At 45.5% G+C, this 24,088-nt stretch overlaps 1 protein-coding gene across 3 annotated transcripts in view; it reads right to left on the reverse strand.

Moving 5' to 3' along the window:
* The window catches only part of ANKIB1 (ankyrin repeat and IBR domain containing 1), a 556,103-nt gene that overhangs the window by 336,827 nt on the left and 195,188 nt on the right, over positions 1 to 24,088 (reverse strand). For all 3 annotated transcript variants that reach the window (XM_085631084.1, XM_085631082.1, XM_085631083.1), the window contains exon 7: positions 945 to 1,033. In XM_085631084.1, the coding sequence (XP_085487210.1) occupies positions 945 to 1,033 (89 nt within the window). The remainder of the gene's footprint in view (positions 1 to 944; positions 1,034 to 24,088) is intronic.

The following is a 24,088-nucleotide window of genomic DNA, read 5'->3' on the forward strand; positions in this document are numbered from 1 at the left end:
CGTTCACCATCTTTGGTGGTTGGTGTTTGCCCCCCGTTAGTTATTAACTTATGACACATTTCACAGAATGAATTCCTATGGTTTGATAAAATAATGGCTCATACTTCATTCTAGATGCGGAGACAGGACAGGCATAATTTATTATTGACTCATAGGGTCTTTAATGTTGAGAAGCACTGTATAATGGCCTGGCCACAGCTGTGTTATTACAATGATTTTTAACATATCAGCTTCCATCCCTGAAGGGGAACAGTTCAGCTAACATTATATTTATTATGTTTCTTGTTGTTCCCCTTCTTATTTGTATGCCTTACCTGTTTGTTTTATGTACATGATTTACTATGTGAATCTATGCTTGTTTAACATATCTGCTTTTGTACAGCGCTCCGATACCCATATGGGTCATGTTTGCGCTATATACAGCTTCTCAAATAAATAAATCAACCATTCTACAAGTAAAATTATGCATTTCCATCGCTTACATTTTAAGAAAGAGTTTTTCTTAAAAAGAATGTGCATTCATTTTAGTCTGCCTCTAAAAACTGATGAAGTTTGGATTACTACATCTCAAGATAGGATGAATCTTTGGAAGTTAGATTCACAGGTCAACAACAAATTGTAAATAATTTTCCAAGGAGGATGGCACCACCAGATAAAAAGAGGCAATCTAAAGTTTGCAGCAATAAAACTCCAGCCAAATGGCCAGATGAGATTAGCATCTGTTTAACCGAACATTGCAAAAAACAAATAAGCTTACATTCATTAAGCGTGATTTTTGTTTTATTGGTTGTGATTTTTCTCTTCTGCAAAAAAAACAAGTTTGCTCATAAGAGATGGGCACATTAGAATGCAGTTGGTGGATCTCATGGCATGTTAACCATTGTAAAGGTAAATGGAACGAAGAGTTAAGATATTTTTTGAAGAATTGCATAGAATGTACTCACGCTTCCCAGCATGCTCTGCAGAATTCATGTCCACAGTGAATTTCAACAGGTTCTTCAAACACAGAAATATTGCAAATACAAATGCCGCACTGTAAGTAAAAACATCCATTAGTTTGAGAAGTAGTGTGGCCACATATAAAATTTACGAGTGACTTTAATTTGAACCAAGTTTTCCAAATAGAATCTGAGCACCAAGTCAGTTTAATTTGAACAGGTGTTAAGACTCAAAACAACAATATTTTATGCTTGTCTATAATGTTTGCTCCTCAGTCTTTCTGCTTTACAGTTTTTTGTCATAATCTTTCATTTAAATGGTCAGAGAAGTGAACTGCTATGATTAAATTACTGCTTTAATCATGTCACTTGTCTTGTTCTGTAATTCCAAACTTTCCCTCCTCTTTCCATGTAATCCAACCTCTCCAAGTACCACCCCTCTCCCTGCAAGTATGAGCCATTACTCTTTTGTCTGGATCACTTGTAGCATAAAGATCCATTTTTCCTATTCCAAGCCTGACACACCTTGAGATGAATAACTGCAGTGCCCACTGCCATGATGATCATGTAATGCCTCTAATGCCTCTGCCAAAGAGAAGAACACAGACTGACAATGGTCCAAGATTATTGTCCTCCCACTATTGATTTGGACTGCAATCTCTTTTATAACATTACATCACACAACTCATTTTTATCATACTGCACCTACTGTTGAAAGGCAGAGCATCAACCCTCTTTCCATCCTCTAGCAATGATTATTTTTGGCTAATAAAAACACTACAAAACAAAAAAAAAAAAGATGCACTAGTCTGTACTTTCAAAGAATCAGGCATACCTCCGTGTGGGAAGGACTGGAAATGGGCTGTTTGAATTGTTGTGCCTATCTTACAAACAAATTTGACATGTTTGCTGGCCCATGTGTGCATTGGTTTCGACATCTGAATTGGGGTGCTAGTCCATTACACTCTCGTACACGATGACAGACATTGACCTGACGCGGCGTGCAATGGTACGTGTGAGATACAACTGCCTATCATAGAATATTATAGGGCTTGGGGACCCCCCCGCAAACGTAGACACATACTAGCCTATCTAAATAGGCACAACATCCACATTGACCCTTTGCAGGAGTCCCACCTTGTCGACTCCTCATGTTTTTCTTTCGCTGCTCAAGGGGCTCATGCTGACATTTCTCCACTTACTCTCCCTATTCGAGAGGCTCTGTTACCCTAATTTGCAAAGGCACTTCATACATCCTCCAGGGATCACATTGCTATTGAGCACATAGGTCCTCACAACAGTCACCATAGTTAATTGTTATGGGTCTAACACAGATGACGCTAACTTCTTTGATCATGTCACTTGATTGTGGTGGAAGATTGTTGACATTGGATCCACTCATATACTCCGGGGAGACTTTAACGTGCTACTGAATGGCCCCTAGATAGATACCATGCACACACAGTATACCACACCTCTGCTGCCCGATATATTTGTGACCTAATGGAAGAGAATGCACTATTAGATGCCCGGAGGACACAGCACCCCACAGTGCGGGCAGGCACCTTTTGTTCTAGCGTACACAACAGTTGGTCTAGGCTGGACTCCTGGCTCATATCTAGAGGACTGGTTGTGTGGCTGAACAGGGTCACACACCTGGCACGCACTTATTCGGACCACCCTCCGGACCTGATGGTGCTGTGTCCCCCAGACACTCCTGCCCCTTATGTCACGTAGAGACTCACCTCTACAGTCCTGCTCGATGATCAATTCTGTGTGGAACTGGGGCAGGAGGCCATAGGCTTTTTTGATAGAATCAAAGACTCGGTCAAGGATATGGGAAGCCTTTAAGGTCACTGTGCGTGGTGTTTGTATAGCCAAGAGTGGAGGTGTTTTGCTTTCCATTCACAACCACCTGTGCACATTAGAAGGGATAATCAAATCTTTTGCGGCTCGGTTGGGCTCTTCAGATGTCCCCGATGTGTCTAGGTGGATCAGAATGGTTCTGTCAGATTTTCAGGAGAGAGCTGAAAGAAAATGCCTATATCCCAGAAAATATGCAATGGAGTACGGGGAGCGGAAAAGACCAGGCAACACACTATCAGCATTGACGCGTGGGACACGATTCACTAATAATATACTTGGGAATCTGGATGGGGATGACTCGACTGTTAGGGACACCACAAATATTCTACAGTTCTTCACCTCATTCTACGAAAACGTATGCACATCTCGGCGTGTGCGGGAGGTGGACTTAGATAAGTATTTAGATGTGGTGACGTTGGGATGGCTTAGCGATGCTTATAGAGAGTTTCTGGCAGCTGATATTGAGGAAGACAAAATAAGAGGAGCAATTATGCAATTACAATCTAGCAAAGCCTCCATGCATGACGGCCTACCTGCTGATTTTTATAAAAAGTACATTGGTGTGCTACTGCCTATACTGAAGAATGTCTTCTCGGAAGTGAAACAGAATGGGGTGCGCCCCCTTCAATGATGGAAGCAAAAATGATCACTCTGCTTAAACCGGGGAAACCCCCTGATCACTGTGAATCCTTCCCGCACTTATTAACTGTAATGCCAAGATCCTTGCAAATCGCCTCAGCCTTCTAATGTCCTTTCTGGTCAGACTGGACTAGTAGAGCTTTATCCCTGGCCGCTCCACATCCTATTATTTGCGTACGCTATTTGCACTTATTCAGGATATCAATCCAGACATTGCCACCTTTCTCGTCACCACTAAGTCATTCCATTCACTACATTAAGATTACTTGATGACCGTCCTTCAGCGTAAGGGGTTCGCTCCGCCATTTCTGACATGGATTGCTCTACTTTATTCCCAGCTGGTAGCTAGGGTACAGAGCAATGGGGCCATCTCGTTCACCTTCCCCATTACGTGGGGCACTCAGCAGGGGTGTCCCCTCTTGCTGTTGCTATTTGCTCTGGCAGTGGAGCCGCTTGCCCAAAACTCTGGCAACAGCACCGCAACTATGCGATTAGATATCCTATTAGACATTTTCTGGTATGATTATATGTGGATAATATCACGCGCTACCTGAGGGACTCACAAGACAGCTTGAATGGGATACTGCATGAATTTGTGCATTTCGGGGGACTGTCAGCCATTCAATTACCTGGGAGAAATCCAACGTATTCCTCCTCACCCTGGCTACACTACAGTTCCTCCCCGACTTTCCATTGACACGGTGTGATACATAGCTCAAATATTTGTGAATAGTGGTGTCTCATGATGGGGAGGAATCCATCTGTGTAAACTACGGCACAGCCCTATCTAGGATAACAAACCACATTACTCGATGGATATCGTTGCCCCTCTTCATAGCAGGACGGATCTCTCTTATGAAAATGGTCTTGTTCCCGAAACTCTTGTATCTATTTCTTAATATCCTCTCACTCATGATCGGCTGAGCTGTCAATCTTTCCTCGCTTATGGTCCTACATGGAGCCTAACTTTCGGAAAGATATGTTGTTCTGCTTAATCTTTGTGAAGCGGAGGATTGTGTGTAGATGGGGGAGGGCCCCGAAACAGAAGGAATGGCTGAATGATCCAATCTACTGCAGAGATCAGTTGACCACATATGCAGAAATGCTTCCTTCTGGCTCCAGGCCCAAAGATATCTGGGACCCCTTACGTTTCTGAACCACTTAGAGGCCTCGTAGGTCACAGCAGTACATGACATTCCCACAACATGTGTATCTACAGCTACACAGCACACAAACTAAATTTTATTTGCAGTTAATAAAAAATATTTTGGAAATAGATGATATTGAGGTGTCTGTGGAACTGCAAGCGACCACACCAGTAATTAAACAAGCATTGGCATAGCCAATAGGTCTCGCCTTTGGGACCTTATAAGTGTTTAGCCATGCAACAGTTGATGATGTTGCACCAAGGATATTGTGCTGGATAACTAAACACTTATAAGGTCCCAAAGGCTAGACCTATTGGCTATGCCAATGCTTGTTAATCTGGTTCTTGTGATAAAGTAAGGTTTAACAGACGACCTTTTCTGTTGGTCTTCAAATAGTTGAAATTGTTAGACACTAGCTGCTGAAGTGTATCGAATATTGAAAAATGGATGGGTGGGAATTGTGTGGCATATGTACGTTTTTATCGAAATTCATTTTCCAGGGTTGTGGATGTGGTGCATGGTAGGCCTAACAGTCGGGGAATCTCCGTCTCAAGGTGGTGGTGGCCACAAGTGGTGACATGACTAGTGTTTCTGCCAAGTAGTTTCCTTTCATGTGTGTTAGGAAATCAGCTGAAACTTTTCTGCAATACCAGAAGCACTCATTACTGTGTTCTGAAAAATAAAATGTGGCAAAAGCCTTCTCACCGCAGGACAACCAGTCTCTGTTTCATGGGCATTACTCTGGCATCTTGGGTTTCGCAGGGTCAGTGGATGCAGAATGGCTGCAGTGTTGACCCGTGGTCTATGCAAAGGGGTCATCCTGTAAATGATGTCACAATACATCTCAAAACCACAGATTACATGAAACAAAGCCACATTCACAAAGCCTGTGGTTGGGGATTGTTACAAATGCAGCCAGGCAGACATGCCTTGCTTTTTCTGTACACCGGGTAGCTACTCTGAACAGTACAAACAGCCGTCCATGCCTGACAAAGAACAGATTTATGCACTACTGACACGGCTGGAGAAAGGAAGCAGGTCATTTAAGGACAGCCAGGAGTAGAATCTGCTACCCCTGCCTCTATAGGGTCACGAAGGCAGCAGCAGAAATAGAAGGTAAAGGGTAAGGTAGCCCAGCGTGCTCTCTGCGGCTCCCACGCCCTGCACTCCCCTAACACCTACAGCAAACCATGATAAGGATGAGACAAAAAGGTTCACTATGAGATCTCATCAAGGGTCAAAGGCCGTGTATGTATCTTCATGTAACCAAGCATTGTAGTGAACAGACATCGAAGGAAGAAAGGTTTCCAATTATGAGGTAAACTGTTAATCAGCTGGAGGACAGTGAAGCACTTAAGAACGCAATAAGATATGAAAGGTTTGTTGAAATAAAAACAAAACGTTATGAGAAAATATATGCACCAATTACGCTAAACACCGTAATCCTAGACATGTCAAATAAACAAACAAATGCGGCTCTAGACTCTACAGTACGGGCCTGGATATTTATTATGCAGCTGCCAGGTAAATCACACCAAAGACAGCAATGTTCATAGGCCCCGTGGAGAAACGGTAAAATGCACCAATTACGCTACACACCCTAATCCTAGACATGTCAAATATACATAAACAAATTCGGCTCTGGACTCTACAGTAGGGGCCTGGACATTTATTATGCAGCTGCCAGGTAAATCACACGTAAGACAGCAATGTTCATAGGCCCCGTGGAGGAACGGTATAAAAAAAAAGTCCCGAGTTGCTGCACTGAAACGTCAGGATGAAGAGAAATAAAACAGAAATGTTCATGAGACAAATGGACAGATGGGGCCTGGAACCAATGTAAGGAAGCAGCGCAAAAGTAGGATGATAGCGACATATTCAACCCGATTTAAATGTATATCACGCTGTTACAATGAGGCCCACAGCAGACGCTTTGTATTTCTGCTTTTAGAAGCTCGCTACACAAGTCCCCAAACCCGTCCATTTCAGTGGAACTGCCAAAAAGTTAATTCAGATGCGAAGGCGATCTCTTCACATTACTTCCTTCTTGAGAAAACAAACCTACGAGCTCATCTCTAGGGAAAAGCTGCGCGGGAAGAAGGGTTTCTCCACTTCCTCTATTAAGAAGAATCTATAACATGTTTTCACACAGCCTTCCCCAGAGAGCAGAGAACGTTTTTGGCTAAATGTCGCCCGCCGAGTTAGGTAAGGGTTTTATTTCCGTCTTACTCTGTTGTGGTCGTGAGTTCCTCCGTCACGTGGGCTGTCTGAAGCAAACCTTCTAGTTTCTAGGCAGACAAACAAAAAGGTCAAATGAGCAAGTAAACAAGCATTGGCCGCGCGGCAGTAAAAGTAACGCCGCACGGCCGTAAAAGTGAAAGTCATCGCGATCACTCTGAAAGCAAAAGTGATCGCGATGACGCGCAGGGATGCGTGCGCATCAGCGGGGGGAGGGGCGGAGGCAGGGAACAAGCAAGAGAAAAGACAAATGGTGCTGAAGGCTGGCGGTTCGCGCATGCACGCTCGCGTGAACGCAAGCTTGTCGCCAGCTAGCAGCACTTTCAAAACTCACCTACTAAAGGCTCTCTGAGCAAGGCATGCGCGCTGACTCAGCGAGACCTAAAAAGGGAACACTAAGTGCTCAGAGGAATCGAATCAGTTTTCTCCCCCACTGACCACTGTAGTGCAGAGAAACGAAAAAAGTGTTGGGCTGAGTCCCTAAACACACAAATGAAGAAGTGAGGTCTCTCATGCTGTCCTGCTGTGGAGCAACTGAGGAAGGAATATCATTAACTCACTACTGAAAGAATAGTTGAGAAAGCTAATGGAGGAACTGAAAAGATGTGATTACATAATTGGATTAAAAGTTAATGTTGCAAAATCACAGGCGTTATACATAGCACATAATACAAGAACAGGTTTAAGAGTTTACAAGGACCTTTCCCTTTTCGAAGGACAAAGGAACCCATACGGTATCTGGGTATACAAATAACCCCCCAAATAAAACTTAGGGATAAGCCAAACGTCTGGCTGTGACTACAAGAGATTAAGAAGGATTTGCAATCCTGGCAAATGGGAGGGCTTTTGAGAGTGGCAAGTAGCTGCAATACAGACAGCATTACTTCCCAAGATTTTGTTCCTGTTTCTGGCTCTGATAATACGGTGGATTGCAGTCAGGATTAACCAAATCCAATCTGTCCTTAATTTATACAGGTGAAAAGGAAGCAAAGACTCATAATGCCAAGAGTAGGGCGCTTATGCCTTCCACATCTCTTAACAATTTATCAGTTATATCCTGAGGCAGCAGTCAGAGAAGCAATGCTGCTCCATAGAGCAGCTGATATCAGGAACAAACACGTGGAAGATTACTTGGCTGGAGAGAAATCATTGGGGCTGGGGCTCATATTTCTTTTCAATTAGGAGGGCAACCTTGGCAGTATAGGACAAAGCGGTTTTGAAACTGGGTCTCACTTAATTTCTCCCTCCATTTACCCCTATAGTTTGCAATTAGAACTTTACATCAGTTTTGGACAGGATCAGCTTTTCAGTATGGTCTAAAAGAGTCTGCATATAATTGGATCATTTCTACGATGGGACAGTCATTAAAACCACCTTCAAACCAGTCTAAAAAAAGAATTGGAGATAGCAGAAGGCTAAAGACAACACTATTATGAGGTGAGGCACTAGGCACTTCATCTGACAATTAGAATTACTGCAAAAGTGGGAGACGAGAAACTGGTCTTTGATTTATGTAAGCTTCTTGCCACCTCTGGTAAAAAAAAAGCCAGGTAGTAGAAAGTGGGAAGCAGAATCAGGGTGCTCAATTTCAAATAAGGATTAGGTAGCCATATATAACAAATTAAACAGCTCCACTAGGAGAATTATAGCCGATCCCAAAAGTTGAAACAATGACTGAATGAATGAGCTATTTAAGTACAGGACACAGAAGTGCTGGCGGGGCTCTGGGAGTTCAGTACTTTGACCCATATTTTTGTATTTATTTATAGACATTTATATAGCACAGCCAAGACCAAGGAAGGTATATTGATGCTTTACATGAAAACAGTGAACTGTGGCAAGGGATCCATCAAGATAGAGAAAAAGTGAGTCAAAACAAATCATAAATATAGTTCATACAGGGTCCAGCAAGGTGAGGCATTCTATATACAATATATAATTATATAACAAGTAGGTAACCAGTGCTTAATTTGAGCCGGTGGTTTCTGGTGCTCGTCACTGGCACAAATTGTCAACACTGGCACTTATGATAGTCTTTCAGAGATGAAGTAGAACAACAGTTGATTATTTATTTAATGCAGATTGAAAGGACTAATCCTTGCCACCCAAACCATACTTATACCTTTGGCGGCCTGGTATAGTCTGAATTGTCACACTTGTAGGAGTGTGACGGTTAGTAGTTCGTTAGGTACAGTCCCTGGCAGGGCTGGCAGGGGCAATGGATGGTGCAAGTTGCAGTGACCTCCTGACGAGGGCCCTGACACTTCCTTTTTTTTTCTTCCATTAAATTAAGCACTGGGTAAATTAGCCAATTAATTTTGAACCAAGGTACTGGAAGGATGCTCTGGAGACTGTTGCCGAAATATTCAAGGCATCAATCCCAAGATTTCCAAATTATATGATACAAAGGCTTCCGAATGATATGCGGATATTTCACTGCAGGGCAAACACGGACACTCTCGAAACCGATGCTTGCCCTGCAGTGATTGCTGTGTTTTTATTTTGACGCCCCTTTTCTACAGCAGAACCACCACCACGCCCACAGGCATTTCGCTACCTCTATATGCAGTGCTGTTTAATTAGGCTCTTCAGTTCAGGCTGCAAAATGGTCCTCAGGAAAAAAAAACGTGGCACAAAATTGCATACTTTTCCCAATGACCAAATGTTTCCTCTCTACTCCATGAGATGTAAACTAATACATTATTGCAAATACAAGGTAAAAAGGCACAATAGATGGTAGCATTTTACAAGCCTGTTGAGAAAGCCGGGATGTATGCTCAACAACCAATGGGGCTTCTTCATGCCATTGAGAAATGGGGAGGGGGCGAGAAAGAATTAGTAAATGGGTTTGAAAGTTGTTACTCATAGATTCATAGTGTTTGAACTACAACTCTTGCAGGCTACTGGATGTAAGGGATGTTATTTTTATTATTGTTCTAATGGAAATAAATAAACAGATTTGATCCATAATGTTGGTGCAAGTCACTTTCAGAAGTGTGAGAAAGTGCCCTCTTTCTGCATGGTTGCCCCCACTTTTTGCTGAATTGCTGATGTGTTTTGACTGAGTGTTCCCTAGGCTCCTGCTAATCAGGTAACCCTGGGCCTATGTTCTTTCTCTAAAACTGCACTGAAGCCTAAACCCAATTGGCATCTCTGGTCACAGGTCAGCCCCTGGTAAATGGTACCACAGGTACCCAGGGCACTGTGACCAGAGAAGGCCTATAAGGGCTGCAGTACTTATTGTGCCACCCTTAGAGGTCCTGTACCATTACAATCACACATTGCCTTTGCAGGCTGCGTGTTTTGGTGCAGAACAAAGTGAAGAGTCGAAATGGCACACATCCATGTGTGCCATGTGTACAACCCACTGCCCTGGAATTGATCAGTCAACCCTCTAGCTGGGTGCACTATACCATTAGTGAGGGTACAGGTGTATGAGCCCTGTACCCCTACAGTGTCTAAGTCCATTCTTAGACATTGTAAGTGCAGTGCTGCCATTAAGAGTATATGGTGCTGGGAGTTTGTCATTATGAACTCCACAGCAACATAATGGCTACACCGAAAACTGAGAGGTTTGTTATCAAACTTCTCAGCACATTAAATCCACACTGATGCCAGTGTGGGATTTAATGAAAAATGCACACAGAGGGCATCTTAGAGATGCCCCCTGAAAACTAATCCTCACATTAGTGCCAAGGCTGAGTGGCTGCTTTCAACTGCCACCACCAGACATCTTTCTGGACCCCTGGGTAGAGAGCCTGCTTCTCTCTGGGGCCTGAAACAATGCACATCCTGGGACGAGGTGTCAAGCCTCCTCCCCCAGGATGGGCAGGGTTCACAAAGGGGAAGCCTTAAAGGCTTGCCGCCTTTGTGAGCTTCCCCAGGCCACTTGCTGCTTTCAGCAACTGGTCCTCACTGGTTCTGACCCCCACTTTGGGCGGGAGAACCGGCCGGAAAAACAAGTGAGGAAGAGAGGTGTGCCCACCTCTGCCAACTACACCCCTCAGGTGGGGGAGCTGAGGTGAAGCACAACTCTCAGTCCCCGCCATCTTGCAGATGGGGTGACTCAGCCAACCAGGGAAAGGCTCATGCCCCCCTCCCACTGAAGGGTGGCATAATAGGGGCTGTAGCCACCCCAGGGGTCCCTACCTTTTACCTACCTGTAACGTCCCTAAATCTAGTATTTAGAGGCACCCCTGAACCTGGCTTCCTCAGACAAGAAGAAACTACAAGGAGAAGAAGGACCGAACAGCCGTGCAGCAGCTAGCAACAGGAAGACGCCCACTGACTTGGCCCCAGCTCTACCCGCCTGTCTCCATTTCAAACCTGCTCCTGCGAAATCCTGGTGTGTCCTGCAGCCAGCAACCTCGAAAACCTCAGAGGACCTACCTGCCTTCAACTACAAAGACTTTGTTTCCCATTAACACCGGATTTGTTCATCTGCAACCTCTGGCTCCAGCCGGACACTGCGAATCCGGCCCACTCTGCACCCATCGTTCACGGCCCGAGCTTGAGTGGGCAAACACCACAAGGAGGGCACCCCGGCGATCCTGACCTGAGATCCGGCGACCCCTGACATGCCTCAAGCCTCCATCCGATGCCTGTAGCCTAAATCCGGAAGGTCCACCCAACTGCGACCAGGAGATGGTAAGAAGATCAGACCCCAAAAGGCACCCCTGTACCAGACGCACCACAGCCTCGGTTGCTCAAACAGAGTGTGCCTAACCAACCTCTAACTTCCCAACTTACCTCTCAAAGTGGTGGTCGCACCCAGGAGACCTTCACCCCCAAGCCTGCAGTGCCTTTGCAAACCGGAGTTTACCCATTGAAAACAACAGGGCGCCCAACGTTGAAACAGCACCCTACACCCGGCCGCGCTAGTGCAGCAGAGGGTGCACCTTTGGTGCTACTTTGTTTCCCCATTTGCCCTGAGCTAAAGTCCAGGAGCTTTGCTCCCACAATCAGTTGGCCTGCTTGTCAGCAGCCACTAACCGGAGGCCACCTACCCCCATTGGATAACATTGGGCCTGAGCACTCTGCACCCGGCCGCCCTAGTGCCCCTGAGGGTGTAACTAGAGTGCATCCTTGACCCTGGGGGACCCCTGAGTCTACCCCCATAACCTCAACTCCCATTACCAAATACTTACCTCAAAACCGATAACACTATTTTCCTCCATACAATAACACTTTTTTTTCTGTGAAAGGTTTTTGTGTGGAGTTTGAAAACTTAAAGAAATTCTTTAAAATTGTACTGTTTAACAAAAACGATTTTACTTACCTGTTTACAGTAAATGTCCCAGAGTAGTATCCAGATATACTACTCTGAGTAAGAAAAGTAATCAAAAGTAACTTACCTGTAAACTTACTGAAAATCCCATTCAAAGTATATGTACTGTATTCTGAAAGGCATTGCATAATCAGTAACACAACTGTAATCAAATCAAATTACGATTGCAATCCAAACTGTGTTACAATCCGTATATTTACTGCAAAGTACTTAGCACTTGCCTGTGCCAGGCTTGCTTGGTTCTAGGAAGGAATATGCTACTTACCAGTATGCATCTGTTCTTGGCATGTAGAGCTGCAGATCTACACACTTGTGCATAGATCGCCATCTGGTGTTGGGCCCGGATGTTTGCTGTTGTTTTTCCTCTTGGAAAGTCTTTGGAAGTCACGAGGTCGGTGACTCCTCCTTTGGATCGTATTGCGCATGGGCTTTGACTCCATCCTCAGATTGTTTTTTGCCAGCAGGGAAATGATGGAGCGTAGTAATAAACAGTGAAGATGCCCATGCGTGTTGTATCTAAATAAGATAAACTGGAACAGATTAAGGTAGCCGGTGGAGGCGGGTGGGCGTGTGTAGATCTGCAGCTCTACATGCCAAGAACAGATGCATACTGGTAAGTAGCATATTCCATTCGAGGCATATGAGCTGCAGATTACACACTTGTGCATAGATTATATAGCAGTACTCACCGTTAGCGGCAACCACCCGTATCTGTTGCAGTGGTTTGAAATAATGTTTTGAGTACAGCCTGGCCCACACTAGCCTGTTGCTTAGTTTGCACATCTACACAATAGTGTTTAGTGAAAGTGTGCGGTGTTGACCATGTAGCTGCTTTGCAGATATCATCTAATGGAATGTTTCCTAGAAAAGCCATTGAAGCCCCTATTTTACGTGTAGAATGGGCTTTAGGGGGAACGGATAGCGTTCGTTTTGCTTTGTGGTAGCAAATCTGAATGCATTTGACAATCAACCTAGCTATCCCCGACTTAGAGATGGGGTTGCCCTTGTGTGGTGGAGAGAAAGAGACAAACAGTTGTTTGGTGTTACGGAAAGGTTGTGTTCTCTCGATGTAGTAGAGTAAGGCTCGTTTGACATCTAGTGTGTGTAGAGCTCTTTCTGCAACAGTTTGTGCTTGCGAGAAGAATACTGGTAGTTCTACAGATTGGTTTAGGTGAAAAGGAGAAATGACTTTAGGGAGGAATTTTGGGTTGGTACGGAGAACAACTTTGTTATGTTGCATTTGTAAAAAAGGTTCTTGAATGGTAAATGCTTGTATCTCACTGACCCTTCTGAGGGAAGTGATGGCTACGAGAAAAGCGGCTTTCCAGGTTAAAAATTGGAGTTCACATTTGTGCAATGGTTCGAAGGGAGGCCCCATTAGTCTGGTGAGAACGATATTTAGGTTCCACACAGGTGAGGGTGGCACTCTGGGGGGAATTATTCTTTTAAGGCCTTCCATGAAGGCTTTAATGGCAGGTACTCTAAAGAGTGATAGATGTTGCCTGTTTTGTAGGTAAGCTGCTATAGCTGCGAGGTGGAGGCGAATGGACGTATAGGCTAGATTACACCTTTGTAGGTGGAGTAAGTAGCCTATGATGTGTTGAATAGAGACGTCTAGGGGATTGATGGTGTTGTTGTGACAATAGACAACAAAACGTTTCCACTTGGCGGCGTAGCATGCTCTAGTGGTGGGTCGCCTAGCTTCCTTGATGACGTTCATACAGTCAGGGGGAAGATTTAGATAACCAAATTCTAGGACGTCAGGAGCCAGATCGCAAGGTTGAGCTGAGCTGGGTCCGGGTGTATGATCTCTCCATGGTTCTGGGTTAAGAGGTGTGGAGAGAGGTGTAATTTTTGGTGCAGTACTACAGATAGTTCCAGCAGTGTGGTGTACCACGGTTGTCTGGCCCAAGTTGGAGCTACTAGGATTAGTGTGAGGGAGTGTTGCTGTAGTTTGCGCACCACTAGTGGAATGAGTGGGAGAGGCGGAAAAGCGTACGCAAATCTGCCGGACCAGTTCCTTTGGACAATGGGTGTGGATATCTAGCGGCCAAGCTTGGGAATTTGGTGTTTTCGTGGGTGGCGAAGAGGTCTATCTGAGGATGCCCCCACATCTGAAAGTACGGGTGTAGAACTCCTGGGTGGAGTTCCCACTCGTGGATTTGTTTTGTTTGCAGATCTGCCATAGTGTTTTGGACTCCTGGGACATGCTGAGCTAGGAGAAATATTTTCTGAGGTATGGCCCATCTCCATATGCTCTGTGCTAGCTGAGAGAGCTGTGGAGAGTATGTGCCGCCTTGTTTTTGAATATAGTACATGGCTGTCATGTTGTCTGTGCGGATTAGGACTACCTTGCCTGAAATCTGTGTTTGAAAAGATTTTAGGGCTAAGAAGATCGCTAGTAACTCCAGATGGTTGATGTGGAGTAACTTTTGTTGTGGTGTCCATGTGCCCTGCACGGTGAGATGTAATAGAGGAGCTCCCCAGCCGGAGAGCGATGCGTCTGTGGTTAGTACTATCTGGGGAACCGGGTCCAGGAACGGTCGACCTGTGGCAAGGTTTGTGGTGGTCCACCACTGCAGAGAGCGATGGGTGCGACCGAATACCAACACCAGATCTGTTAATTGACCCTGGGCCTGGTTCCATTGGCGCGCTAAGCACTCTTGGAGAGGACGCATCTGAAGTCTTGCGTGAGGCCATCATCCCCATTAGTTGCATAAACACTCGAGTTGGAAGGGAGTGTTGTGCTATGAATTCTGCGCGTAGAGCCTGAATGCTTGTAATCCTGGCAGGATTGGGGTAGGCTAGCGCTATTGAGGTGTCTATGGTGGCACCGAGGTATTGTTTTATGTGGGATGGTTGTAGATGGGACTTTGCGTGGTTTACTGTGAAGCCCAGTTGGTGAAGTAGCTGGATGGTGGCATGCGTGTGTTGTACACACTGGCTGTATGAACTGGCTTTTATTAGCCAGTCGTCTAGGTATGGGAAGACATGAATATGTTGTCTCCTTAGGTGTGCTGCCACTACAGCTAGGCACTTGGTGAATACACGTGGTGCTGTTGTGACTCCGAACGGGAGTACTTTGAATTGGTAGTGTTGGCCGTCCACTACGAATCTGAGGAACTTCCTGTGACCGTTGTGCACTGGAATGTGGAAATAAGCGTCCTTTAGGTCTAAAGTGGTCAGGAAGTCGTTTTGGGAAAGCAGTGGAAGTACCTGCTGAAGCGTTACCATGTGAAAATGGTCTGAGTGTATGTATTTGTTTAGGGGCCTGAGGTCTAGGATGGGCCGCAGAGTCTCGTCCCTTTTTGGTATGAGAAAATATAGGGAGTAGACCCCCATATTTCGTTGGTTGGTAGGAACGTGTTCTATCGCCCTTTTCTGTAGGAGGGAGATTACCTCCTGCTTTAGTAGTGTTAGATGTTCTTGTGACATTGGGCGTTGTCTGGGTAGGATGTTTGGGAGGGTAGATATTAGTTCTATGCAGTAGCCTGACCAAATTATTTGTATTACCCATTTGTCTGAGGTGATGGTGGCCCAGACAGGGAGGAAATTTTGGAGTCTGCCCCCGACCGGAGTGGGATGGTCTGGGGGGAGTGGAGGAAAGTCATTGGGTAGCGGGAGGGACATGGCTGCGTGCAGGGAGCGGGGCTTATGAGATGATTTCAGGAATACTTTTTCTATAGCTTATGAACTGCACCAAATATGAGACTTATAAAACAGCAAATGCATCAAACAAAAACAGATATCCCAAAAAAACTGCTCCCCATAATTGGGGTGTTGTGAGCCTCTCACATTCTTTGACCCCAATGCAACTATACCTGCTGCACTAATAATAACTGCAGTCCTGGGTAGCAGGCTATCTCCTTTACCTCTTCCCCTCCATGATGGATCACCACCTCTGTCCTAATGCTTGAAAGGACAATAAGCTCTGATGCCCCTTTTTTTTTAAAGGTAGACAGTCATAATTGTGATGCAGTGGGCCCCCAAAATCCCTGGGCCCCAGTCCTGCTGCATCTGCTCCTTTATGATAACCAGCAGTGGCCACTTACACACTTGGCAGCAGTACCAGCTTCACTAATGAATGTCCCATTTAAAAAAACAAAAACACTTATATTGTCCCTTTCTTTGGGGTATCTCGCTGAAGAAGCTGTCTCAGACCATTTGTAAACATAAAAATGAGTCTGCATACAGTGCTCCCTATTCTGGGCCTTCTCTTTGACAATATCTATGAATCTTGCTCCTTTCCTCTGTCTCCTAGACCAGTACGGTGAGGCCCCAGGGGTCGAGAGAATTAGGGCTCTGCATCTGATTGCAACCCTGCTGGCCTTCTACCTGCTACCCCATGGACTCGGCTTTCACAAAAAAAACTGCCCCTGAATGGTTAATACTGACTTTGAGATGCCTCTGCCTGAAATTGAAGTGCGGGTGGTAGTGCAGAAAGTTAAAAAAGAAACCATGTTCCCGGTTCTGGGCAATGAGTTTACTTAGTCCCCGTCCTGACCTATTCCCCCCCTCGATATTCCTATGAATCAGTGGGGTCCCCCCCCTAGGGGAGCACATGCTGTTGTTTCCGACTGTGGGTTGCCTTGTGGACTTGCTTTTTTTGTTGTTATTTATATAAAAATGAAACCGTCATGTGGGGTCCGGAAGGTGTGGCTGCCAACGCCTCTTTCAACTCCTGTGAATTCCCTTTTGCCGCAGCGTGTGTTCTATTGTCTGTATTACATGCTCCTCCTGTTTGCTAGCGGCCGGCCTGAAGGTTGTAGGCCCATCTTTGTATATTTTTTGGAGTCTGTAATAAACGGTTTCAAAAAAAAAAAAAAAAAAAAAGAAACCATGGAATTATGAGTTTCTGCAGCAGCGTTTTCCACATAATTATCAGTGTATTGCATTTGCTACATAATTTGCAGATTTCAACAAAAAAAACTTGATTCTAGCTCAAACGGAACAAAAGTTACTTAAAGCGTGACAAAGTGTTCCGGAGCAGTGGAAGACCCTTTGCAAAGATTGACTGGTAATCTTGTGGTTGCTTGCTGCTGTATTTGGGTGCTACACTGGTACTAATGAGGTGAAATATTTCCCCTGACAGTGTTACCGTGAGTTACAATGACAAAATAATGAAGTAATGCTAACCACAAAATGTGGCGCATTGTGCCGCATAATTTACCTTTTCTTGCTGCATAATTTAATCCAACCCGCCGCATGATGTTGTCCTCTTCTGCTGAATAATTCCAGTGGATCTGCTTAAAGCTTTATGGTGGCAAAGATCTATTCTTTTTAAGATGTAATGTAAAGGAGTTATCAGCTGGGATCTTGATTAGTGGAGACACTTACAAAAATGTCTGCATTTGATACAGTTTGATTACTTATTACTAAAAAGTATGTTTTGAAAGAACTTGCTTTATCTCAATCACTGCATCATGTTGCCGCTGCCTAGCTTAGAGTATGTAAACACTGTTTTAAAATAATGACTTGCATATTCACAGTGCTTTCTGCCACAGGCTGGGACCTCATAGCACTATATACAGGGCCATTGGAATTATGCGGCAGGAGAAGACCAAATTATGCAGCATGGTTGACTAAATTAAAGGCAAATTATGCTGCATATTTTGTGATAGCATTACTGCACTATTTTGCTATTTTTACACTTGTTAACATTGTCCTGACCTTTATTGCCCCTCATAAGTACCACATTAACACCCACATATAGCAGTAAGCAACAGAAAGGTGACCAGTCAACATTTAGAAAGGGCCTTCCACTGTGAGGTAACGTGTTGCTGCATTTTTCAATCTGCAAATTATACAGCAGATGATGGATTGTGTGGCAAATGCGGGAAAACCATAACTATGCGCTGTGAGTGCAGGGTGAGAATGAGGCGTGAGTTGTCTGAATGCAGGGTGAATTCCCAGACACTTTAAGTTAATCACCATGTTATTGACGGGCGTAGGGTTTCAGATATAAGTTAAACTACTGCTAATATGGAATTAAATCAAGGAATCGAGGGTGAAGGAAATAAATAATGTGCCGATCCTGCAACAAACTTCCAGTCTTATGATTAGGGTTGCCAGCTCATTATTTTGATGTTGCAGACGGTACAAAAATAAACAGTCACCTACAGCCCTATTTTCAGCACTTATCTGTGCATACTTCGAAAAGCAAATATAAAGCACTTTTAAATGTGTTCTAGGGCTGCCTGAATGTTTCATGACTGAAAATAAAAGGAACAGACAAAGTCAAATTACAAATTAATACATACTTTTTTATTTAAGACCCTATTTAGTGTCAAAGCAAGGTCTTTGCAGGCTCTTTAAACATACATGGCTGGCCTTTTTAGGTCTCGAGACCATCCGGTCTGCCGAAGGCAGAACCGGAAGTCCGGAGAATTAATGTTTTGGAGAAGAGGGGCTTGAACCCGCCCCTCTTCTCTCCTCTTCTCCATTGGCTGGCCTCTTGAATGCTGGCCAGCCATTGGAGAAGAGGTTTGTCACTCCGAACAGGCCCCGTCCTTTTCGGATTCGGGGGCGTGTTTTTTCGTTACTTTTCGATGGGCGTGTTTAAACGCCCCCGAATCCGAAAACACGCCCCCGAATCCGAAAATGCCGCTGCCTTTCTCCGAGGCATTTCTGCTTTGCCTCGGAGAAAGGCAGTTGTCTCTCTCTGATTCTGTTGTGTTTCTTGTTTGCCTTTAAACTCCAGACTGCAGTGCCCATCGAGATCTCTGCGCAGGTGAAAGGCAGAGCTGCTGAAGCCTGCACTGCTGGCTGCAACTTCTGCTTCCACGGGTGCAGGAGCTGGTGTGGCAGTGTCCGCAGACCTGCAAACAGTCCATTCGCATCCTGCTCTGGGGCGTACCTCTGCACGTTGACTGCTCTCACTGTCCTCAACAGTGTATGTGCAAGATTCACATGCCTTGCAATGCACATTTCACCCGCACCTGGGATGAGCTATTAAAGCACCCTCCTCTCATTGGACGACATCAGGGCGCAGGTCCCCCCCAGCGGTGAGAGACCCCCCTCCGCTGCCTCTTTGACCTGAGGGTCCGCGCGCGGAGGCACAGGCCCCGCACAGCCGTCCCAGCCCTCTCTGTGCTGGCCAATGGCATGCGGGCGGTCTGCTCCTGGGGGAGAAGGGAGGGCGCTGGGCTCGCGCCCGCGCGGGCGGTCTGTAGGCTCAGCGCGAGACAGTATTAACTGCAAGCCGTGGAGCAGGCAGGTCTGGGACACGAGCGCGCGTGCCCCCTGCTTCCCTCCAGTGCATGTATGGGAGAACAGACAGCAGTGTAGTCGTACCTCTGGGATCCAACCGGGGACCTGCTGCACCCCGCAGAAGGCAGAGCGGGAGGAGGGTCCAGACCCTGCCAGTACTGTGCGTGTGGTGTTTGTTGCCCGCGGATTAACTTTGGTGCTGGCGCCTAGAGGAGTTGCTCTGGTGCATGTCCTGTGGTGATCTGCAAGGTGGGCACTCGTCTGACACCCGGCACAGTTCCGCCCTACTTTGATGTGTCACTGTGCCGCCCGTGAGCGGACTGCGGTGATTTGCCCTGCCTTTGAAGCTGCACCGTGCCAGGCGCCTGGGGTCTCAGACAGGAGGACCCCCAATGTGGGAGAAACCACTCTGCCCCTTCAGTACCGCGGGCATGCAGGTAGAGTAAGAGCTGTTAAGGGATGGGAGGGGGCGCTTGTTTGTATCTTTGTAATCCCATCACCCCCCGCTCTGGGAAGAAACACGGAGAAACTAATCGCACCTATCCCCTTTCTCGTGTTGTGTTTTCTCTCGTATTGAGTACAGGCGAGAAGGTCACAATGGTTCCAAAACAATCCTGGCCCGCAGGCTCTCGATCCCTCCTAATATAGTACACACAAAAGGGGCCGCTCCTATTAGAATGACCCGGAGATAATTGAGTAGTGTTAAGTGACTGTGAGTGTGGACATCTCACTAAAAGTTACGGACTGGCCTCACACACCACCTGGTGTCATGCTTCATCATCGGCCAGTCCTCGCCCTCTAAAAACTTGGTTTGATAGAGGGCGGGCATGCACCTGACGACAGGGATGCACTTCTAACTGAGTGGGGCCCAAAGTAAATAAGTGAGATTAAAAGCCATTATAGTAACCTCATTCTCTATTTAATGATTTAGGAGACTATATGGTTTATAAAAACAAATGTGCGGCGCAATTGGGAAAAATTATTATCCCCTCGCCGTATAATCATTGCCCACAGAATCGAGAAAGAGCTATCAATCTGTCAATCCTTTCCGTTTCCGGGCCGGGTGAGGTTTCCCTCGATTCTGTGGGTGGTGGTGCATGGCCGTTCTTAGTTGGTGGAGCGATTTGTCTGGTTAATTCCGATAACGAACGAGACTCCTCCATGCTAACTAGTTACGCGACCCCTAGCAATGATTATACGGCGAGGGGATAATAATTTTTCCCAATTGCGCCGCACATTTGTTTTTATAAACCATATAGTCTCCTAAATCATTAAATAGAGAATGAGGTTACTATAATGGCTTTTAATCTCACTTATTCACTTTGGGCCCCACTCCGTTAGAAGTGCATCCCTGTCGTCAGGTGCATGCCCGCCCTCTATCAAACCAAGTTTTTAGAGGGCGAGGACTGGCCGATGATGAAGCATGACACCAGGTGGTGTGTGAGGCCAGTCCGTAACTTTTAGTGAGATGTCCACACTCACAGTCACTTAACACTACTCAATTATCTCCGGGTCATTCTAATAGGAGCGGCCCCTTTTGTGTGTACTAAGTTGTGTTGGAGGCAGGCCGTCTCCTATTACCCTAACAAGCCTCTAGTTTCCTTCCCCTGCGAACCTGGGGTTAGTGTGCATTGTCTCGATCCCTCCTGTCAAACATTTCTTTGAAGCTGTCTGACTCTTCCCTAACTCTCTCCCTCCCGGTTCCTGGAAAGCTGCTGGACCACCTCTCCTCTGCCTGCCTGCCTGTGTGTGTGCATGAGGTCTTTCACGGTTTCCCCCTGGCTTTTATCCACTGTATGCCAGTTTGCAACGTTTTCGTTTTATTCTAAGAAGGGATTTTGTTTTAAAAGTCGAATAAAACCAATTGTCATAGGTTTTTGCTCAGGGGGTGTTAGAGTGGTGCAGCTGTGGCGCTCTTTGTTAAAGGCAGTGGTGAAGTTAAGGTGCACATTACTACCGCACCACGTTCATGCTGTCTCCCTTACATGTGCAGAAAAGTTTTAGCGAGATTCTTTAAGGACGAAGCACACGATTAAACGTGTGTTACAAGGCTGGCGATTTTCACCTCCATCTTAAACTTCTCCGTGAAATCAACAGGTGGATAAACTGCAAGAAACATCTATAATGTTTTTGTTTTGGCGTGTTGGGTACATAGACACAAAAAAAGTATTGTTAGTGGGGCTGCGAGATGAATATAAAATGAGCTATTGTGTGCAGTAGCCAGCAAGACCAATAGCCGAAAGTGTCTTATTTTTAGTGTCATTGTGTCGGACAGTGTGAAAATGTGATACTTGCCAGACAGCCGGGTAAACGGCAGGAAAGGTTAATTGACCATTGTATGTAGCGTTGCAAACTGTGTAATAGGTAGCCAGCCAGCTATCAGAAAGTGTTCTATTTATCACACTGCCTATCAAATAGCACTCTGCTGAACGACAAGGATCTAAATCAGGTGAGCGGTGGACATGCCTCACTTGCCTTACTACAAGTACCAGAAGGCCCTACGTCTGCACAAATTAAACTGGTAGTCCGGTCGCTCCATGTTGACTGTACACAAGCACTACAGTTTTGGGCTATGCATTTAAAAACAGTGTATGACTTGGTTTGTAGAATCTGTTGATTTCATGATTAAAAATCAGGGCCCGAAACATTGTCATTCTGACACTGAGTAATATGGCAACTCTGTGTGTGTGGGAGGCTCTGTGTGTGTGAGAGGCTCTGTGTGTGTGTGGACGGCTCTGTGTGTGTGGCTTTTTTGGTAGGTGGCCCTGTGTGTGGGTAACTGTGTGTAGGTGGCTCTGTGGGTGGCTCTATTTGTGTGTGGGTTGCTCTGTGTGGGTGGCTCTGTGTGTGTGGGTGGCTTTGTGTGTGTGGCTCTGTGTGTGGGTGCAAATGCAAAAGGTCTCGCATTTGAGAGTGATTAAGCTATTGGCACTGTAAATAACAATGCCGTTTCATTAAATGTTTTACAAACAAAAACAAACAAAAATAATGTCATGAGCAATGCCAATAGCTCTAACTTTAACAATGCCGAGACCATTGCATTGTAAATGCTTGTTTCTATTGGCAACCCTTTTTTATACTCATTTTCATGAAATGCATTTTCACACTACAGCAGTATATGTAAAATACAAATGTAAGGAGGAATAGGCAGAGTCGGGGCCCAGGGGGTACTGGAAAAAGAAGAAAAAAAACAGCCTCCATAACCAGTTTCCAAAGGTATGCAAATGGTCTTTAAAGACCTGTGAAAAACCGGGGCCTGCTGGAGTTCTTATGCCCAGCCGAGCCCCAAGCAGCACACTCACTGACGTCTGGCCCCACGACACCCTGAGGGCTTCGGAGTAAAGGAAGACAGCCTGGAAATGCAGCAAATAAACATCGCTGCACTTCCAGGCGTCTTCATTTACATGTCCTTGCAGAGGCTTTCACGCCCCCCTGGGAACCCAACCACGCCTCCCCAGGGGGGCGCGCCCCACAGTTTGAAGAACTGTGTTCTAGCCCTTCGGTCTCGAATGGTTTTCTTGGACCGGAAGGACTTACACGCCGGACAATCTCGAGCCTCGTGTTCAGGGGAGAGGCAGAGATTTGCCCTATTTATAGATCCTCTTATTGCTAGACTAGAGACTGATATGGAAATTCGACCGGTAACTGCGCAGTCATACTCAGTTAAAGTTCTAGCATATGCCGATGATGACCTTGCGGTTCTGTCTATAGATATGAACAAGGCATTGCAGAGAATCGAGGCTATCACTAAGAATTTTGGAGCAGTGTCTGGTTATAAATTAAATTTAGGGAAGACACAAGTGCTGCATACAGAGGTTGTTTTACCATTGGAGATGGAGGTAGTCACAGAGGCAACGTATTTAGGCATAATTATCTCACCCCAAATCCAAAATATACCAAGGCTTAATGTGGAGCCGATGCTCGCATCCTCAAATAAAACCTTGGAGCGATTAAATCGGTTGCACCTTTTTTTATATGGAAGGGGCAATGTTTTGAAAATGTCGATTTTTCCGAAGTTTTTATATCTGTTTCGGGCCATCCCAATCTTTTTCCCTAACTTTATATTTAATAAAATAGAACGAATGTGTTCACGTTTTCTGTGGGGCTACCGTCGCTCTAGAAGGGCAATTAAATAGCTCTATTTGCCAAGAGAACGGGGAGGCCTGGCTCTTCCAAACTTTTATGTATATTACTGTGCCACGTTACTTCAATTCATGGGCGTTTTGGTTTGTGGTAAGATGGCGGCTTTGGATCCTGCTTTCTCTACCTCTATATAGGAGTGGTGTTTGGGAGAATCGGCGCAAGGGTTACTTTTAAAAGTTGTGGAGCCAAGCTATTACAAAAAGACTAGGTTCAAAATTATCCAGGCAGCATATTCAGTTTGGAAGAGGCTTCGTAAGCAGCTTCATATCCCTAGTATTACATGGTATACACCTTTGGATTCGATTGCCCTATTACCTGCTGTATTTCAGGACTCGATCATGCGGAGGTGGTCACAGTACGCTAATTCGACTAATCGGGGACTTGGTGGAGCAGGGTGAGATGGTTTCCTTCTCAGTATTGCAAGGGAGATTTAGGGTTGGAAAGGCTGATTTTTTTAAATACTTACAGCTGAGAAGTTTCCTGCAGGCTGCAATTACGGGGGGGAGATGCCAGGTCCGACAGATTCGAGTTCTGGATTTAATAAAAGGGAATTGTAAAATAGGGCAAATATATATGGAACTTATTCTAACACAACCTGATGATTTGTCTAGACAGGAAGC

The sequence above is a fragment of the Triturus cristatus genome, chromosome 10 (assembly GCF_964204655.1).
Source record: "Triturus cristatus chromosome 10, aTriCri1.1, whole genome shotgun sequence".
NCBI classification, from domain to species: Eukaryota; Metazoa; Chordata; class Amphibia; order Caudata; family Salamandridae; genus Triturus; species Triturus cristatus.